We start from the raw sequence: 20,580 nt of genomic DNA on the forward strand, positions 1-20,580 counted from the left end.
GGTCTTCATTTTCCCCCCACTCTGGGCCAGAGAGATTTTCCATCTCCACTGATTTTCTTCTCTTGGGAACTAAGTCTCTCAAACGTCTCTGTGAATGCAAGTCTTCAAGTGGTAGTAGCCCATTTTATTATTTTTGTATTACTTTTTAGTGAAATTAATTTATATAAATGCAGTATAGCATGCAGATTCAATGAAAAGGTAAAACAGGAAAGATTATTAACAAGTTAACAATCCCTCTATCATTACCACATACAGTATATGAACTAACTTTGTAAGTTTGATTTAAATTTACTTTTAGGTGATCAGATGTTAAATGAACAGGGGACAGGGTAATGCTTACAAGTGATTCAATGAGGTCAAATCCTTCAAGAAAAAATGGTGATTAAATACACATAGCATTAAATTATTTTAATCATTTTTTAGTACACTGTGGCATTAATTACATTCACGTTATGTACAGCCATCACCACCATCCAGCTGCACTTTTCCATGATCCTAACTGGAGATATGCCAGTTAAACATGAAATTCCCAACCCCATCCCACAACCAGTCTATTGTTCTTTCTGTCTCTATTCCTTTGCCTACTCTGGATACCTCACATAAGTGGAGTCATCCACGTCTTTTTGTGATGCCTTCATTTGTAAATGTCTTCAAGTTTCATCCATGTTGTAACCTGTTAGAATTTCATTAATTTTTAAGGCTGAAAACTTTCCGTTTTATGCATATGCCACACTTGGCTTATCCAGTCATCTATCAATGGACATTTGGGCAGTTTCCATCTCTTGGCTATAAAGGCACATTAAAAAAAATTATCGAGTTAAAATTTTCCTTCAATAAATGTACTTATTTTAAGCTTACTGCTTGTTAAGTACACACAGAAATACTGTTACCCTCACACTCAAGTTATAGAATATTTCCATTTCAGCAGTTTTCCTCTTGTCCATTTTCTGATCATTCTCTTACCCTCAACCACCACCCCATTATCTGGGCAACATGGGTCTGTTTTCTTCCACTCTATATTCGTTTTCTAATTTTTTTTGACCTAAAGGAATTAGTCATGAGACAAATAATTCAGAATGAAAGGTTCATTAAATGTAAGCAGTGGTTAGGCTCTGGGAGATAAAGATATTGGAATATATCCAAAGACTGCCACGACAGAGGTACAAACTCAGTGTCACTTTATTTGTGCATAAAAATATCAGCTTGGTGGGTCAAGGTTAGAAGAACTTTCTTATGGGAAAGTTAGTGGTGAGTAAAAATATGGAAAAACAAGATCACAATCTTCTGAAGAGAAGAATTAAGGAGAAAATATATTACATTTCTATCATGATAGTTCTACAATTTTTAGTCCTAAAGGAGGCCACAAAATAAATTATGCTTGTCCATGTTTTCCCTGTGTTGCCCCTTTGACACCTAAGGGTGCTGCCCTGACCAGACACCATGCCTCCTTCCTCTGGTGACCGACCTGCTCAGATGGTTCTGTCTGATCAAGACCCAAATCTGATCTTTGACATAGAAGCCCCAACTCTATCACACTGGAATAACTAGATTTAAATGTTCTTTACTAATGAAGACTGGACTTAGAGCTCTGACTCAAAGGTATCTTGATTTTTTTTTTTTTTAAATGGAAGGGAGGTAACTTTCCCTCGTTGGGCAAGCAAACCTTCTTTACATTCTTGGTCAACATAATGGATTTCTAAATTCTTTTTAGTTTTGTTTCTTGAGTTCTGATTTTTTTCCCTAGTTATTGAATAAACTTAGTCAATTAGATTAGCTTTTCTCAAGAAGTTATCATGAACCTTCATCATTGTCTTACCTTTGCTTTGCAACATCTTCAGCATTCACTATAAGCTATGTTTTGACAAGTAGATACTTTCTAGTCCTGCATTCAGTAGTTCCCTGTATTCCTCTTAGGTGGTCTATATGTTGAATAACCTTTACCAAATTTTGTTACTTAAATTCCCACCATGATATATTTTATGTGTGCAAAATTTAAATACATTGTCATACAAAAAATAACTTATCTTAAAAGATTAATATAAACAAATCAAGTGTTATGAAGTTCTCTATAAAGCAGTTCTTTCTATAAAAGCACTTTCTAATTTTGAATCAAGGGCTAAAAATCAATCTAGAGACAACTTTTCTAAATAGGTGAAGTGAGTAAACATGTTTACGTGTTCATTTTCATCTATCATCTAGGAGTTGGGAGGAAATAAAAGCTTGAAATAAACGTGGGGAGATAAGTTAGACAATGAAATGAGATAACCTCTTAATTAGAAACCTCTGAGTATTGATGGATTAATCAAAACAAGTGAGGCTGGAGGGCAACCTGTGGTTTTACCAGATCTATGGTAAGGTTGGAAAATTAGCATTTGACCAATGGGAAGGAGAGTTGCTATAAGGTTGCAATCAGGGAAATGTTAAGTAAAAGGGTTTAGGGAATTGAAACTGGGAGTAGAGTTCTCCAAAGAAAGCAGTCTGAGTCAAAAGCCGAAGGAGCTTAAAGAGGAAATAACTACCTAGTTGGAACCTAGTCACAGCATGTCTCCTATAGGATATTCTCGAAGCCGAGGAGCAATTGCAGTGACCAGGTACCATGTGGGAAGAGAGGTATGTGGTAGGCATTGAAAAGAAATATCGCTACTTTAATATTACTTGGTACAAGCATTCTATAATTTTAACTACTTTCTGCTGTTACTTTCTCAATAATTATTTAAAATCTACAAAAGCATCAATTAACATTTTATTCTATATTAGTTTCTTTCTAATTTCATTGCTCTGTTGCCATAAAGTGACATAGTTTTCGTTGTTTTTTTTGTTTTTTTTTTTTTAAGATTTATTTTTATACAAGAGCTGGGGTACAGGCCAGAGGCAGGGGAGGGTGAGAGGATTCACCAGAGACAAAGTGGGGAACAGAACAGGCCGACGACCAAAATATATAGCAGAGGGGAGCAGTGGGCGAGACAGGAAAGGTCTGCCTTGCCATGTGGGAATCTCCCTGGCTGACCAGGAATTGAACCTGTGCTGCAGAGGCTGTGGACAGCCTCACAGCGCTGCGCTTAACCCGCTGCACCACCGGGGAGGCCCATAGTCAGTTTTCTTATAATCACATTCCTTTGGAAACACTTTAATAGATAGTGTTGAATGCCAGGTTACTATGGGTTTACATATAAGTTAAGTGATTCAAATCCTATTTTCACAACGGGGTAATCAAAGTGGGGTGATACCAGGTAATTTGTATTTAATTAAAAATGAAAAGCATCCCATGTGGTAAATTTGACTAGAATAAAATTCTGAGACCACTAAAGTCATCCCGGTAGCATTTTATTTGCAAACATATGAGAAATTTGACAGTGTTTGTGTCCTAAGAGTAATTTTTCAATTCTACTAATACATACACACCATACAGGTAAATGGAGTTAGGAGTCAGAAAAAAAAAAACAAAAAACAAAACACAACAAAAACAATTTGCTTTAACTCTACATAATTAGGAGGATCTGAGTAAACTGGATAGTTTATAAGAATCTTGAGTGTATAGTCAAATACCTACAGAAAACCAGATATTTGATTCTCTTAGAGTATCAATTTTGAGTAATGTTCAGATAGGTAGGTGACTATCACCTGAGTTAGAATATTTTCTCAGCAACCCAAAAGCTGTTTATTGTTGAATATTTAGTTCTAGCTCTAGGCCAATTAGAGGTTAACACTTAAATCCTTTTGCGGTTTCAAAAGAAAGAACAAGGGAATGATAGTGCTTTTAAATTAATTATCAACACTTTCTTAGGCTTGACTATACAAGTAATTTGTTTAATATGGGACAAATCATTGCAATATGATTTGGAAATAGGAAATTTTGGTATTAACATGTATTCTTGAGGATGGGTTTCCGTGCTGTCCAGAGATGGACAAAGCATACTTGGAAAATCTTATTTTCTGTTATTAACTTCAGAATATCTTTCAACCTATAAACTCATCTTTCATCCCCCAACTCTGTCCCACTCATCAAATTAATTATTTAACAATTACAGTAAAAAATATGGCTCCTATCAATCCTTAAGTACTTATTTCCTCTGCATATTCACATACCCCTATAATCATACTCATATTTTTAATTGTAAAATGCACATAATGTAAAATTATATGTGCATAATGTCAATCATTTTTAAGTTTGCATAACCAGCTTAGTGGCATAAAGTACATTATTATTTTTGTGCAACATGACCACCATCCCTCTCTAGAACACTTTTCATCTTTTTTTTTTTTTTTATATTTATTTATATAAGAACAGGGGTACAGACCGGATGTGCAGAAGGGTGAGAGGATTCACCAGAGACAGAGCGGGGAGCAGAACGGGCAGACTGACGAAATACACTGCTCAGGGGAGCAGTGGTTGAGACAGGAGAAGTCTGCCACGCCATGTGGGTATCTCCCTGGCTGGCCGGGATCGAACCCTCACTAAAGAGGCTGCTGACAGCCTTACAGTGCTGCGCTCAACCGCCTGCGCCACCAGGGAGGCCCCCTTTTCATCTTTTGAAACAGAAACTATACTCACGAAACAACTCCCTCCTTCCAGTCATGCTTAATGCTTTGCAAATATTAACTCACATAATTGTTCACCTTAGTATGTTGCAGAGTGGCTAGCATGTGGGCGTGGGAGACAAAATATTTGCGGAATGAATTTCGCTACCACTTGAGCATTTTCAAATGTCGCTGTTATTCTGGTTGGAAAGTTATAAAAGGAGCCGGTGTGAAATCGAATAAAGGCACCTGATTCAAAATGGAGTCGGTAGCTATGAGGGAGGGCTCTGATGCACCTGCTTCCCCTTGAGTTCACAGGACACCTCCTTGCCGGGCCACAAGAAGCTGTCCCCCTCCTTCAGCCAATGAAAAACCACCACAAACTCCGATTCTCAATGAACTTACCCGAAACAGCTCTTTCCAATTTCCGACTAAAACTTTATAAAAGCCTACCTTCCTTCTGCCTCCTCCAACTTGCCTACGGTCCACCAGTTTGCGGTACCCGGACTGCAATCTTCTGCTCTTCTGGAATCAACTTAATTTGATCAGAAAAAGACCTTGCAGTTTCATTTCAAGGTTGACGTAAGCTACTCTGGGGAAACGAGCTCCGGCACCGTCTGACACTAGGTCGCAAGTTTAAAGAAACCCTTTATTTTCACCACATTTAGGGCAGATTCCCACTGAGGGAAGCCAAGCCTGACGCTATTCCGGACAGACAGAGAACATAGGACGTGACTCAGCCCAGTTCAGGTTTTCCTTTCTCTGGGGACAGGTGGTCAACACTGAGGAGACACAGGCCCAGGTAAGACCCTCGGCGGCGGAGGGGCGGCCGGGCGAGATGCTCCAGGTGCGGGGGCTGGGGGCGGGGCCTGGCGCGGGGGCGGGGCCTGGCGCGGGGGCGGGGCGTCGAGGGCGGGCCCGGCGGGGGCGGGGCCAGCGGCGGCGCCGGGCGGTGATGGCGGCGGACGCGGACTGGGAGGATTTCTATGAGTTCCAGGAGTCCGCCCGGAGCCTCCCGAGCCAGGAGAACTGCCCCGCGCGCGCCGAGGCCGGGGCGGGCGCGGGTGGCGACGGCTTCCTGGCGCTGGCCTGCAGCCTGGAGGAGAAGCTGAGCCTGTGCTTCCGCCCCTCGGGGCCCGGCGCCGAGCCCCCGCGCGCGGCCGTGCGGCCCATCACCGAGGGCGGCCTCCTGCAGGGGGACGAGTGAGTTGGGGGTCTGCGGCGGGCGGGAGCCTCCCCTGCCCGGCCTCCCCTCGCCCTGCCCTGCCCTGCCCTGCCCTGCCGGCGGGCCCCGGCTGCAGCCTCTGTGGGACTTGGGCCGCAGGCTCCTCCCCACGCTGCCCTTCCGCCTCCATGGGCTGGAGTCCCCGCCCCGCTGGCCCCCCACCGCCTGCCTGCGGGTTTTGGGGTCCCCGCTTGTGTGATTTAAATCTGCTCCCTGCTCCCCACTCTACTTTAACTCCCCCTAACCCCCCTGCCACTGCTCTCCTCCTCCCTAGAAACCAACCTAAGTTTTGTGTAGAGGGTGATCTTGTGCAGGGCTGGGGGTGGATCCGTACCTGCTGGTACCTCCTCGGGTACCGGTGCAGCGTTTAATTCATCCAGGTAACAGCTGTTAAGCCCCGGCTGAGTGCCAGAGATTGCTTCACACCTGCAATAGCAAGATGTCTGCACACTGCCCCTCTCAAGTAAGGCACAACCTAGGGTGCGAGCTGGATTTGTGATCAAGCATTTGTGTGGGTGTGACAAATGTTCTAATGGATATATGTGCAACGTAATAGATTTAAAAGAGTGTGTGTGGGGCAGGGGGGAGAGTCTAGAGTCTAGAAAGACTTCATAGAGAAAGAAGTGTGAAATCTGTCCTGCTGAGCTAGTGGGATTTTGTCTGGAAGGTGAAGAAAGGTGTAGGATTCGTTGAGTGTGTTGGCTAGCATGTGCAAAGGTACTAGGGTTGAAGCAGCATTTCTGTGCAAGAATTTATTGGGCCCAGTTGAGAGCTCAGGTGGAATGCAAGTCCCTCTCTCCCCTTCCCCTGAGCAAAAAAACATAACAAAAAACCAGGAAAGGCTCTGGACCAGTGCATAAACAGGTACTTATTACAGAATCATCATTAGTACAGTAATGGAAAATTCACAGGGATTTATGAAATCTAGGGGCAGAGTTCCTGGGGACACTTCATTTAACCCAAGTATAATTTGGTTAAATAAGAGTTGTAATTATGTGCCTTGGACTTACCCAAAGAGAGTAAGAGGGAGGAAACTTGAGCCTGTTATATGTATTTTATATGTGTGTGTGTGTAACATAAAAATATACATATATGTCACATATATATTACATGAATATCTAATACACACACACACATACACACACACACAGAGGGAGAGGAGTTTCTGGAGAGGCTGAGAGTGAAAGGGGCTTCCAGCCTGATGGTTTTCTTTCTTCTGTGCACCAGAGTTATTAGGAGTAAGGCAGGAAGCTTGGGAAAAGGTGTTTGGGAATAGGGGCCTGTAAGTGTGGCTGAGCTTGGAGAACATACCTTTTCATTGGTACCTCTGTGTCGTGTTCTGCCCAGATGTAGAGGAAAGAACTTATGATTGGATTTTATATGCACAAATATGTATGCATGCAGCCAGTGGCAAAAGGTGATATACTTGAAAGTCTATTTCCAAAGAGAAGACGGTTTTATATAAGTAGACTTATATATGGAATCATTATAATTCAGGACATATTCTGGATTTTAAATTATATTTTTTTATGTATTTGGATTTATCAAGAGTAACTTTTCAAAATAGATGATTGGTTTGTACACGCAGATTTGTTTCCCTATTTGTGCTTTGCCTATATGTCTGGGACATAATTGGTTTTATTCTTTGATTAAATCTTAGGTTGATAGAAAATTTAAAGAAATTTTACTCTTGATAATAGTTTCTGGTAGTGGTAGTTGGTGGTAGTGCCTGTCGCTTGATTTGGAAATAATAATACATAAGAAATCTCTTTTTGGGACCAGGGACTAGTAGCCCCTCTCATTGTCTGTCCCCTTTCTCTTGTTTAAATCTCTTCTCCATGGCTTGATAGATACTGCCTTGCCTTAGGTAACTTATTTAATTTCTCTGAGCCCCGGTTTAATTTTAGTAAATATGGGTTTTATAATCTCCCCGGCTTCTATTTGAGAAAGGTTTCTTGCAGGATTCCATGTTGGCAGGACTTTAACCTCGTTGGAAATGAGTTGTTTTGCCAGTTGTTTATGACTGGATGTAATCCTTTAGGATAAGGATGAAGGCAATTCACATTTCTTGAGAAATCTAGACATCTTTTACTTAAGTTGACCCTGTGTCCTTTCCCCCATAATTGTTCTGACCTTGATGGAGATAGAGGACTGTTAATTATCCTTCCCTTTCTTGGAAGATCAAATTCATCTTGTCACAAACAAACCTCAATTACAGTTTCACTTAAGAAGGGGCCAACAAGCAGACAAAACAAATCTCAAAAACTCTGGACTGTCGCCACATATTAGACTATCCAAGTTCCTGACCAGGCTTAGTTTTATGTCAGTTATTCAGTTTTTGAGACTTTTTTTTTACCCAGGAAGGTGTAGGCCAGAAACCCAGAAAGTTTAGCAATGCAGAGGTGTGACCTCCAACCTGAGTTTAGGCATCAAAGGGATTATGATTCCCGCAGAGAAAAGAATGGGGATGAACCATGCTTAAGAGATTTGCTGGGTAAATGAGCCAGTTTTCTAGAACTTTCTGGGTTCATATTTTCATTGAGGGTAATATGCATCCCAAAGCCTAGCTAGTTTGGAATTTCATGCCTTTGGCAGCTGTAGTCTTATTGCTACTTCTCTTTATCACTAAACCTGTGTTCATTAAAACAAGTATGTTGGGCCTCCCCTGGTGGCATAGTGGTTGAGCGCTGGGCTGCGAAGCTGCCCGCAGCCTCTGCAGCGCCAGTTTGATCCCCGGCCACTGGGCAAGGGTCCCACATGGTGTGCAGACCTCTCCTGCCGCCCGCTGCTCCCCTTAGCAGTGTACTTTGTCTGCCTGTTCTGTTCTCCGCTCTGGCTCTGGTGAATTCTCTCATCCTCCTGTGCTTCTGACTGTACCTAGTGCTTGTATAAATAAATAAATAAATAAATAAATAAATAAATAAATAAATCTTTAAAAAAAAAAAGTATGTTGCTTTTTTATTTTTAAGCTTGCATTCTAATTTTTATATCCCTAATGGTCTTATTTTTGTATCCTAGTGTCTTACACACTTAGGGTAAAAACCTCTCAATTATTTAATGGCTTCTTCACAATTAGAGACCTCTTAGAAATGATAGTGTGTTTTTTTCTTTATGACCTCTATATATGTAGCTCTGTCAGCCAATCATTTAATTTTCATTCAATCTTATATAGGAGACTTACACCTTATTCACATTTTTCTGAGAAATAGTATACCTACTTTTTCCCTTTGATATTTAGTGTTTTTTTCTTTCTTACTATAGTATGGGTTTTTTTTTTTTTTTTTTAATAAAAGATGTTCAGAATGTTTACTTTCAGTGACTGAGTTTTCTTCTTTTCAAGGATTTGGAATGCCCTGACAGATAATTATGGAAATGTGATGCCTGTAGACTGGAAATCATCCCATACTAGAACCTTGCATTTGCTTACCCTGAACCTCTCAGAAAAAGAGGTAAGTTGGGAATTAGACCATTAACTTCTGAGGAACTGATTCTGATACTGGAAGTAGAATAGCATTTCTTGTTTGCACAGTTCATTGTGTTGCTTTTTGTTTTCAAACTTAACAGTGCTTGGCGTGGGCTCTATTGCTGTCATTCTACCAGTTGTTCTCAGCACACACTCATACTTTTATATGCTCAACTAAATTTCTATCACCTGTGATCCAAACCCGTGATCAGCATTTTTTCCAGCTCAAATAACACAATTTTTTTAAAAGTTTTTTTTTAATTTATTTTTATACAAGAACCGGGGTACAGGCCAGATGCGCGGGAGGGTGAGAGGATTTACCAGAGACAGAGCAGGGAACAGAACAGGCAGACGGACTGAAATACACTGCTGAGGGGAGCAGTGGGTGAGCCAGGAGAGGTCTGCTTCGCCATGTGGGCTTCTTACAGGCCGGCCGGGATCGAACCCATGCTGCAGAGGCTGCGGACAGCTTCACAGTGCAGCGCTTAACCGCCTGTGCCACCAGGGAGGCCCTAAAAAGTTATTTTTAAAAGAAGTACCATTGTTTTACATCCTTGTTAATTTTTTTGACAGTATAGGATTTCTTCCGTCAGGAAATACCATAATTTTGATGTGCTGCGAACATGCTAGTAAACCCATCCTATCCTTTGATTTAATCTATTAAGTATATTGTGATATCAGCAATTACTTGCTAATGATTTGAATGATGGTGTTGGACATAGCATGTTGTCCAAAGACTGTGTGTTCCTGTGAATATTGGAGAAAATTTAAAGGACATTTTAGCTCTTGACTTTTTAATGTGTTCTTGGCTGCTTGAGATTGCCATGTATATCTTGGAATTGTAAAGTGAAGGTTCTTAAATAAGAAATGTGAGCATTGGTAATAGGACAGCTATGGGGAAAAGAAAAGGGAAAAGAATTATGTTAAGTGGAAAAATCAGTGTGGGTTTTTTTTTTTTTTTTAAGGCCAATGAGAAATGTAGCCAAATGATACAAATTTCAGGGCCTCTTTAAATTCCTTGTCAAATAACAATATAAACTCATGCAGATCTTTTCATTAAGTATATTTTTATAATTAGAGTATACTATAGTAGGATTATGTTTTAAATGCTATTGTTAATGCCTTACGAAAATGAGTTTCTTAAATATGATACAGAAAACTCTGATGTCTGTTATTTTCTAGTAAAATACAGAATTCTGACCATATCACTCAATATTCTACTAGGTTTAGAATTCTTAGTGTTTGTCCCAGTTTCTGACCTGGTTAATCTGTTTTGCAGACTGACATGGCATACGTTTAGTGAAAAGGAATAAGACAGAATGTCTTAAGCTCTATCTTCTGTTTTTTTTAGGTCCCAGCTATCATTTGGGCCTAATTCAAGTTTTCCTTCCTCTCTGAAGCTTCCTATTATTTTTTTAGCCTTTGCTGATCTCATGGAATTACATAATTTTAGAGTTGGAAGGAACTTTAAAGGATACTTAATCCAACCTCTCACTTGGGGGGAATCCCCACCTACAGCATCTCTCTGACAGATGGTCATTTAGCCATGGCCTAAATCCCTGCACGGAAGGAAAATGCACTCTTCTCTGTGGGCATCGGTTACACTTGTGGGAGTGTGAAAATCTCAACTTACTGTCCCCTAGTCCCTTGTCTCCTGGGTGCTAGTCCCCACAGTGCTTTGCTCATTTCTGAAATCCCTACTGTGTTCTTATTATTCATCTGTTTCTGATTCTGTTCTTAGATTTTCACTACCTATTAGGTATCTTGACTTTAATCTTTTTAATGACTACCAGTGTGCCTGGTACATGAATACTAACACATGTGTTCATTAAAAGAATGAATGACTAATCACATTAGCGAGATGATGTCAGAGACCATGATAGAAAGGTGTTTTTTTATGAAATAATTTTTCTGTATTGTTATAGTGCTAAATTCGCAAAAGCCAGTCAGTGACTACTCTTAAATAGTACAGAAGAGATCCTTTAGCTTCAAAGAGAAGTGCATTAGCAAAATGAATGGAACACTAATCCAGTTTCATTGAATAAAATGTATTTTGTATTGCTCTTAGGTTGCATCTTAGGAAGTCAGTGCCCTTTTTCTGCCTTTGGACTTGTTTTCGATGCCACAGTAATGATATTGCCACAGGGAGATTAGTAATGACTTGAAGTTTAGTATAATAGTCATTGTAAAAGCATTCCCTGGGAGTCTCAGCAGATGAAAGTGGACAAGTGGATCGCACCTCTGACACCTGGACGGTCACCTGACTAGGTGATGAACAGAATGAAGCCCGAGCTCTATTCCTTGGGAATGAGCAGTACAGTGAGCTCCAGAGACCAAATGGCAGCTGTGTAAGAACAAGCCTGTCCTCCTGTTAGTGTGTAATTTTTTTTTAACCTGGGAAACTTATTTTATTTACCATTGCCAACTGTTCACTTTATTCTTTCCATAACTGAAGTACGCAAATCTTTTGGAAGCATTCTTTGGATTGTTCCAATTGTAAAATAGGGTCCTTCGGAAATTTCTTCATGACAAAAGGAGAAGAAATTTTTTTGCATTAAGATGAGAAAAACATTCAGGAAAATCAGTTTGCTAGATTGCAGTTTTTTTATTCTTTCACTGATGTTTAAGATGGCACATGTTTAAATTTGATAGGTTCCTTGTAGAGTAAGTCTTCTGGTATATTCCAGATTCTTACATGGGCACATTTTTTCCATTTGAGGCAGCTTCAATTTCATAGAGGATAATATTACCACCAGCTCTGTATCTAACCCTGGCACAGGGAGGAGTGATAGGAATGCTTGGCAAAATGAAGGCATGTTGGTGCCGAATGGGGGAGTGAGTAATGATACCCATGACAGCCAAGGTTGGTCTTCAAAGCCCAAAAGGGATTCCAGCTGGTAGCATATGCCATCTCTGGGGGGAATGGACTTGGCTCCCTCCCTGGAAAGATGGACTGGGATCATTATTGCTGTTGTCATGGAAATTTATCCTGATGACTTCCTGGTATCACTCCAGCAGTTTGTAGCTCTAAACCTGCTGTACACCCACTGCCATTCTTGAATATGTTTATGTGGTAGGGTGCTTCTGAATTGTCTTGCCTTAGGAACATCTCCTTTGCCTCCATTTTCCTCTTGCCAAAAGCATTTCTTAAGGGGCAGGGCCTTTGTTTTGTGTACCTTTGTGTCTTCAATGGTAGAAACAGGAAGAAGTCTTCCTTGGGGTAATTTTATTTATTTATTTATTTATTTATTTATTTTTTTTTTTAAATATTAAATTTTATTTTTATATTCCCCCATACAATTGCAAACGCCCCATTCTGACCCCAATCCTTCCCCTCCCGCCCCCCACCCCCCAAAAAGTGTCTCTGGTTCATAGTTTTTTGTTGATTTTGATTTTCACTTTCTTATATTCATTTTCCTGGTCCCTTATTTAAGTTTTCTAGATTCCTGCTATGAGTGAGACCATCCGGTATTTTTCTTTTTCTTTTTGGCTTATTTCGCTGAGCATGATCCCTTCCAGTGCCATCCATGTTGCTGCAAATTGCATGTGTTTATCTTTTTTGAATGCTGAGTAATATTCCATGGTATATATGTACCACATCTTCTTGATCCAGTCATCTATTTTTGGGCATTTGGGTTGTTTCCAAAGCTTAGCTATTGTAAACAGTGCTGCTATAAACATAGGAGTGCAGGTGCTCTTTGGAATTGATGTTTCTGTGTCCCTTGGGTAAATACCTAGGAGTGGAATTGCTGGATCATATGGAAGCTCTATGTTTAGTAGGTCCAGAAATCTCCACACAGCTCTCCATAGTGGTTGGACCAGTTTGCACTCCCACCAACAGTGCACAAGAGTTCCTTTTTCTCCACATCCTCGCCAACATTTGTTGTTGCTAGTTTTTTTAATATGTGCCATTCTCACTGGTGTGAGATGGTATCTCATGGTAGTTTTGATTTGCATTTCCCTGATTACAAGTGATGTTGAACATTTTTTCATATGTCTGTTGGCCATTTGCATTTCCTCTTCAGAGAAGTTTCTTTTTAGCTCTTCTGCCCATTTTTTGACTGGATTATTTTCTTTGTTGTTGCTGAGTCTCATCAGCTCTTTGCAGATTTTTGTGATCAGTCCTTTATCATTAGTGTTGGGTGCAAAAATGTTCTCCCAGTTGGTGGGGTTTCTCTTTGTTTTTGTTATTGTCTCTTTTGCTGTGCAGAAGCTCTTTAATTTGATGTAGTCCCAGCTGTTTATCTTTGTCTTCACTATCACTGCTTTGGGTGATGTGTCTGTAAAGATGTCTTTGATGTGCAAATCCCGTAGTGTTTCGCCTATATTTCCTTCTATGTATTTTATGGTTTCAGGTCTTATGTCTAGTTCTTTAATCCATTTTGAGTTGATTTTTGTGTATGGTGTGAGGTAGTGGTCAAGCTTCATTCTTTTGCATGTAGCGACCCAGTTTTCCCAGCACCATTTATTGAACAAACTTTCTTTGCTCCAATGCATAGTCTTTGCTCCTTTGTCAAAGATTAGTTGACCATAAATCTGTGGGTTTATTTCTGGATTTTCTATTCGATTCCATTGGTCTGTATGTCTGTTCTTGTTCCAATACCATGCAGTTTTGATGATTATGGCTTTGTAGTATAGTTTGAAGTCTGGGAGTGTGATGCCTCCATTTCCTTCTTTTTTTTTCAGTAGAGCTTTGGCTATTCGGGGTTTTTGGTGATTCCATATGAATTTCATCAATAATTGTTCTATTTCTTTGAAGAATGCCATTGAGATTTTGATTGGAATAGCATTGAATCTGTATATTGCTTTTGGTAGGATGGCCATTTTAATAATGTTTATTCTTCCAATCCATGAGCAGGGGATGTCTTTCCATTTCTTTGTGTCTTCTTCTATTTCTTTTAACAGTGTTTTATAGTTTTCTTTGTATAGGTCCTTTACCTCTTTTGTTAGATTTATTCCCAAATATTTGATTTTTTTTGTTTCGATAATAAAAGGGGTGGTTTTTTTGATTTCTTCTTCTTCAGATTTATTGTTTGTGTATAGGAAGGCTACTGACTTTTGCGTGTTGATTTTGTATCCTGCCACTTTACTGAATTGATTGATGAGTTGAATTAGTTTTTCTGTGGAGATTTTGGGGTTCTCTATGTATATTATCATATCATCTGCAAATAGTGATAGTTTGACTTCTTCTTTTCCTATTTGGATTCCTTGGATGTCTTTCTCTTGTCTTATTGCTCTGGCTAGGACTTCCAGTATTATATTGAAAAGCAGTGGTGAGAGTGGACATCCTTGTCTTGTTCCAGATCTTAATGGAATTGCTTTCAGCTTTTCACCATTGAGAATGATACTGGCTGTTGGCTTGTCATAGATGGCCTTTATGATGTTGAGGTATGTTCCTTGTATCCCAAGAATTTCAAGGGCTTTTATCATGAATGGGTGTTGCACTTTGTCGAAAGCTTTCTCAGCATCTATTGATATTATCATATGGTTTTTATATTTCTTTTTGTTGATGTGTTGGATAACGTTGATTGATTTTCGGATGTTAAACCATCCTTGTGCCCCTGGAATGAATCCAACTTGGTCGTGGTGAATTATCTTATGGATACATTGTTGGATTCTGATAGCTAAAATTTTATTGAGGATTTTTGCATCAGTGTTCATTAGGGAGATTGGCCTATAGTTTTCCTTTTTTGTGTTGTCCTTATTCGGTTTTGGTATTAGTGCAATATTGGCTTCATAGAACGTGTTTGGTATTGTCCCTTCCTTCTCAATTTTTTGGAAGAGTTTGTGAAGGATAGGCACTAATTCATCTCTGAATGTTTGGTAGAATTCATTTGTAAATCCATCAGGTCCTGGGCTTTTGTTTTTGGGGAGGTTTTTAATTACCATTTCAATTTCGCTGCTTGTAATTGGTCTGTTTAGGTGTTCTATTTCTTCTTTATCTAGCTTTGGGTGATTGTAGAGTTGTAGGAATTTGTCCATCTCCTCTAGATTGTTGAACTTGTTTCCATATAACTGTTCATAGTAGTTACTGATTATTCTTTTGATTTCTGCTGTGTCCGTTGTGATTTCTCCTCTTTCATTTATGATTCTGTGTATTTGTGCTTTCTCCCTTTTTTCCTTTGTGAGCCTGGCTAGGGGTTTGTCTATTTTATTTATTTTTTCAAAGAACCAGCTCTTGGTTCATTGATCTTTTGGATTGTTTTTTTAGTTTCAATTTCATTTATTTCTGCTTTGGTTTTTATTATTTCTTTTCTTCTACTGGTTCTGGGGTTTTTTTGTTGTTCTTTTTCTAGATCTTTGAGCTTCGAGATTAGGTTGTTTCTTTGAGTTCTTTCTTGTTTCTTGATGTGAGCTTCTATTGCTATATATTTTCCTCTTATTACTGCTTTTGCTGCATCCCATACATTTAGGATATTGGTGTCCTCCTTGTCATTCAATTCAAAGAATTTTTTAATTTCTTCTTTGATCTCCTCGTTAGTCCGGTGGTCTTCCAGTAATGTGGCTTTTAATCTCCATGAGGTAGGATAGTTCCTTGCCTTCTTTTTATGATTTATTTCTAGTTTGATGCCTTCGTGGTCAGAAAAGATGGTTGGTATGATTTCAATCTTGGTGTATCTGTTGATGTTTGTCTTGTGCCCCAGTATGTGATCGATCCTGGAGAATGATCCGTGTGCGCTTGAGAAAAATGTGTACTCCGTTTTTTTTGGGTTTAGTGTTCTATAGATGTCTGTTAAGCCCAAATGCTCTAGGTCCTTATTTAGAGCTTTAGTTTGTTTACTTATTTTTCTTAATCCAGGCTGCAACTCTGTGTCTTTTTATTGAAGAGTTTAGTCCATTTACATTTAGAGTTAATATTGATATGTTAGCATCTGTATTTGCCATTATGTTTGTCTTTCCTTTGATTTTATTTATTTATTCTTTTAATAACTTTTTTTTTTTTGGTCTTCTTTCGTTGTTATTCGTCCCTCTGAGGTTCTGGCTTTAGGATTCCTTGTAGTATTTTTCGGAGTGGGGGTTTAGTCGCAATGAAATTCCGGAGTTTCTCTTTGTCTGGGAAGGTCCATATTCTTTCTTCATGGAGGAAAGAGAGCTTTGCGGGATAGAGTATTCTTGGTTGGCATCTGTTTTCTTGGAGTCTGTTGACTATGTCCCTCCACTCTCTCCTTGCCCGTAATGTTTCTTCAGAGAAGTCTGATGTCAGCCTGATTGGTTTTCCTTTGAATGTTATCTGTTTCTTCCCTCTTGTCAGCTTCATTATTTTTTCCTTGTCCTGGATTCTTGGGAGCTTTACTATTATGTGTCTTGCTGTGTTTTTCCTTTCGTCGTGGAAGTTTGGTGTTCTTCTTGCTTCTTGTATATCAATTTTCAGCTCCTTCTTCTCATTTGGGAAGTTCTCTTCAATTATATCCATGAATATTTTCTCTGTTCCTACATCTCTCTCCTCTCCTTCTGGAATTCCTATAACTCTTATATTTCCTTTCCTCATGGAGTCAGATAGTTCCCGAAGTCTTTCTTCATTCTTTTTCCTTCGTACTTCTCTTTCCTTTTCTGTTTTGGTTCTTTTTATTTCTGTGTCTTCAAGATTACTTATTCGTTCTTCCATTTCATCTATTCTGCTTTCATTGCTTTTCCCAGAGTTCTTTAGTTCCTCCATTAATTCTTTGATCTCCTGCATTTCTCTTACTTCCCTCTTTAGGGACTCAATTTCCTTCTTCTGATCTATCACTTTTTTAATCATGGCAATTTTAAATTCTCTTTCTGGAAGGCTCAGAAGTTCTTCCAAGTTGCTGTCGTTGCAATCTGGGGAGTGGTTTTCTTTTTGTGGTGTGCTTCTTTCCTGAGGAGTTTTTAGGTTGCGTGTGGTTCTTCTACTCCCTACTGTCTGTTTTCTAATTTGTCGTATGCGTTGGGACACTGTGTTGCTCGGACTGACTGACATCTTGGGTGAACTTCTCCGCTCCCTCTGGCTCTTCCAGGAGCCATCTCTGTCTTCTGGGGGAGCTTTCTGCTGGTTTTAGGCAGTTTTTACTGAAGAAATGTCCCTGTTCTCAAATGGCGAAGCGGGATGCAGTCCCTGCGCCTCCGGTTTCAGGCACACTCTTCTGCGCACCCGGTCTGCCCCGGACGTGGGTGCCTGCTCCCTCTGTGGGCTCAGACTGCTGGTCGGAAGGGGCCTGGCGTGGAATAACTTCCCGGCTGGCCACTGGGTCCTCCAGAAACCTTCTGCCCTTTTCAAGCAGTCTTAAGAAATGTCCTGTTTTATAGGGTGTTAGTGACTTTTTTTTTCCTGGTCGCTAGGTGGCGCCAGAGATCTCTCCTATTGTCCTTGGGGGGCTGTTTTTCGCCTCCCCCCACCCCGTGGGACAGAGAACAGAGCGGGAATGGTAGGGTACACCTCAACAGCTTTGGGGTGCTGTGTCTGCCTTGTGCCCCACCGTCGTGGAGAAACCACACCCCGAATTTTCGTGCCCCGGGTCTCAGTTCAAAGCCCTCAGTTCCAGGATGCGGGCTGTAGCCCAGTTCAGTGGCGCGGGAATGGCGCCTTTTGCACCCCGCTCCCGTGCCTGGGCGCCTGGTTCCTGCTTACTCAGGGAGGGACCTTCACCTCAGTGAGGACCTCCGCGCGTCTCCCTGCAAGCCTAGGTCGCAGGCGCGGGGACCTGGGCAGCCGAGATCCAGGTCTGCACTTGCTTTTCAAGCTCCCCGAGCGCGCCGCGTTTCCGCGCCAGCTTACCGGCAGCCCGGGCTGTGTGCGCGTCTCCCGGGGTCTTTGTTCTTCTCTAATGGCGCCCGGAGCCGTTCGCTCACCGCCACGGCGGATCCTGCAGGGTTCGCCTCAGCTCCCGTTCACGGGGTGTGGTGGCTGCAATAGTTCCTTTCCACTCACGGTCCCGCTTGCTACGTCGTTTGTTCTTGTGGGCCGTTTTGGTTTGTTGTTTCCTCCTCTCTGCCGGTTGGAGAGTGCCAACTCTGTGGGCGGGGGAGGGGAGCAGGGTTCTGTGCTTCCCTCCCTTCTAGTCCTCTTTTATGGCCAGTTTCTTCTTCGGGCAGTTCGCTGAAGTCACCCGTTTATCTTCCGTGTCCCAGTTCTCACTGGGACCTGCCGCTTTTCCTCCCTATTCACTTTTTTTTAATGGGAGATCTTACTCGCAGCGTCTCCTCGCCGCCATGTTGCTCCGCCCCCCTTCCCCTTGGGGTAATTTTAAAATTAAAACTTTTACATGTGTAGAGGGGAAAAATTAAAACCATGGGTACTCAAATTACAACACAGAAGAATGACTTGGGGGGTGAGGAGGCTTGAAATTTAAGGATCAGTGAAGGTAAATTGTCAGGTCTACTCCACACCATCCATACATCCTATGGTCACTGAGGCATTTTTCATTTATACACCTACAACTTTGAAATTAAACATGCTCTGTCATCAAGTGTCAAGTTCCTTGACCTGTTTTTCTTATTAAAATTACAGTATAAGAATAACTGTTGTAGTTGAAAAAGTAAATTACATGAAAAAGCTGCCTCTGCGCTATTTACCCATCCTCGATATCAGCCTAGCAGGAACCACCACTTTCAGTTTGGTTTTTCTAGTAGGCAGCATGCCATACCATTTCACTTGATTTTGTTTTTCAGTTTTAGATATTTACTTTCTATCTAGAAGATGAGGTTTTTAACTTTCCATCCCCTAACACTCTCACAAAAAATTTCCCCATCTTTACAGCGTAATTATATCCAAGCATTTGGTTAATTTTCATTTGCATTGATTATTTAAATGCTAAAACTGCACCCTTTTTTGTGCATTATGATTTAATTTCCGCTTGTAAAGTTTTTTTCTTAGGACAATAAGTACTTTTTGGTGGTGTATTTACGTAATGTGTAGCTCACTAATTTGGCCTCAAAAGAGCCTTAAAGTCATTTTAGTAAGTGAAATACTCTAAATGATCAATCACAGTCTCTGTCTTCTCTCTCTTTTATGCTTTTTATTTGTGCCTAATGCAGTCACAAGGCCAGTCTGAACTGGATACTGCCTGGGTTAGCATCACAGACGTCATTCGGGATTTTCATTTCACTATCATAAGACTTCCCTTCACATCTTTCTTGTATTAGATCCCCAGTCTGCTTCCTTTTTGGATTCCTTTCTGATTTAAATGGCATGTATTCTGTAGTAGCTTTCTGAGAAAGGAGTGTAAACTGCATGGTTGGGGTGGAGAGGCAAGTGGGTGGTGTTAGGAAAGGTGGCCCTTGGAGGTGCTTTGGCAGTTCTCACTTGCAGGCTCCTCACTGTGGGTTGCATTCACTATTCAGCTTTGGAGGCTTCTGTATGAGGAGTAAGCAAGAGGGATTATATCTCCTTAATTATGTCCTTATATTTGTCCTGTGCATGGGGTAAACAAAATTTTCCTAGGAAACAGCTTTGTTTTTTAATTATAGAATGCCTAGTTAAGTGACATGGCTGCTTTCTACATAGTAACTTGTTGCCCATTTGTTCCTTGGGGCGGGGGATGGTGTGTGTGTGTGTGTACGTGTGTGTATGTACTCTCCTGCCATTCCTTCCTGAGGAATGGAGTTCTAATTTCAGATCTATTCATCATCTAAATAGTCATGTCACAACAAATAGATGATGGATAACCAATCATTTGTCCATTTTAATCTGAGGTTTTTCAGGTAAGGGTTTTACAATTACTATTAGTACTGGCTGTAAGTCATTATTAAGGAAGTGTTTGTATTGTTGTGGGCAGGGTGAAGGTACACCAGCTAGGCAGGCTGCCATGCCCCTGGGGAAGGCCACAGCCAGCAGAGCTAGAATCCTTGGGCACGAAGAGCTAAAGAGAGGAAGAGGGTACGAGAACCTGGAGAGTCCCCATCTGGGAGAGGTCTGCTTCACAGTGGTTATGACCTTTGGCATTTCTGATAGGAGGAGCCCACAGAGTAAATTGCTCCCTCCCTTCCCTCATGCTCCTTTCCAGTATCCTGCTAGTGTCTACCCTGTAGTGTTTTAAGCCAGCTGGACGCCAGAAGTCAAGGGCGTCCATAAAGGTCAGCTCCTGGGCACAGAGCAGGGTGGAAAATGGTGGTGAGGCAAACAGTCTTGAGCGCAATAAGTTTAAAGATGTTTTTGGAAAATTCTTTTCTTGGAAGTAGAGATGTTCAAGTGTAAGGGCTCAGTGTGCCCCTCATGGACCGTTCCTATCTGCTAGGGAATTACTTGTCTTTTACTCTGAATGTTAGACATTAAGTTTGCAAGTAACTAACTTGGTTTGCTGTTGAATTTTAACATACACCAACCTTACTACTGGAATCTTTGCTGCTAATCCTGCCCACTTCTTCCCTCTGTTTGCTATAATTGCCTAAAACTTGCTAATAAATACCATATTTT

At 40.8% G+C, this 20,580-nt stretch overlaps 1 protein-coding gene across 2 annotated transcripts in view; it reads left to right on the forward strand.

Annotated features, from left to right (window-relative positions):
• Positions 1-5,445: 5,445 nt before the first annotated feature.
• FEZ2 (fasciculation and elongation protein zeta 2) overlaps positions 5,446-20,580 on the forward strand; it is a 45,053-nt gene continuing 29,918 nt past the window's right edge. Inside the window, exons 1-2 of one of the 2 annotated variants that reach the window (XM_037528238.2) lie at positions 5,446-5,721; positions 9,084-9,192. In XM_037528238.2, the coding sequence (XP_037384135.1) occupies positions 5,474-5,721; positions 9,084-9,192 (357 nt within the window). In that variant the 5' untranslated portion in view covers positions 5,446-5,473. The remainder of the gene's footprint in view (positions 5,722-9,083; positions 9,193-20,580) is intronic. The other variant, XM_037528237.2, reaches the window with a different exon arrangement.

This window comes from Talpa occidentalis, unplaced genomic scaffold (assembly GCF_014898055.3).
Source record: "Talpa occidentalis isolate TD23 unplaced genomic scaffold, MPIMG_talOcc4v2.1 talOcc4.5, whole genome shotgun sequence".
In the NCBI taxonomy this organism is placed as follows: domain Eukaryota; kingdom Metazoa; phylum Chordata; class Mammalia; order Eulipotyphla; family Talpidae; genus Talpa; species Talpa occidentalis.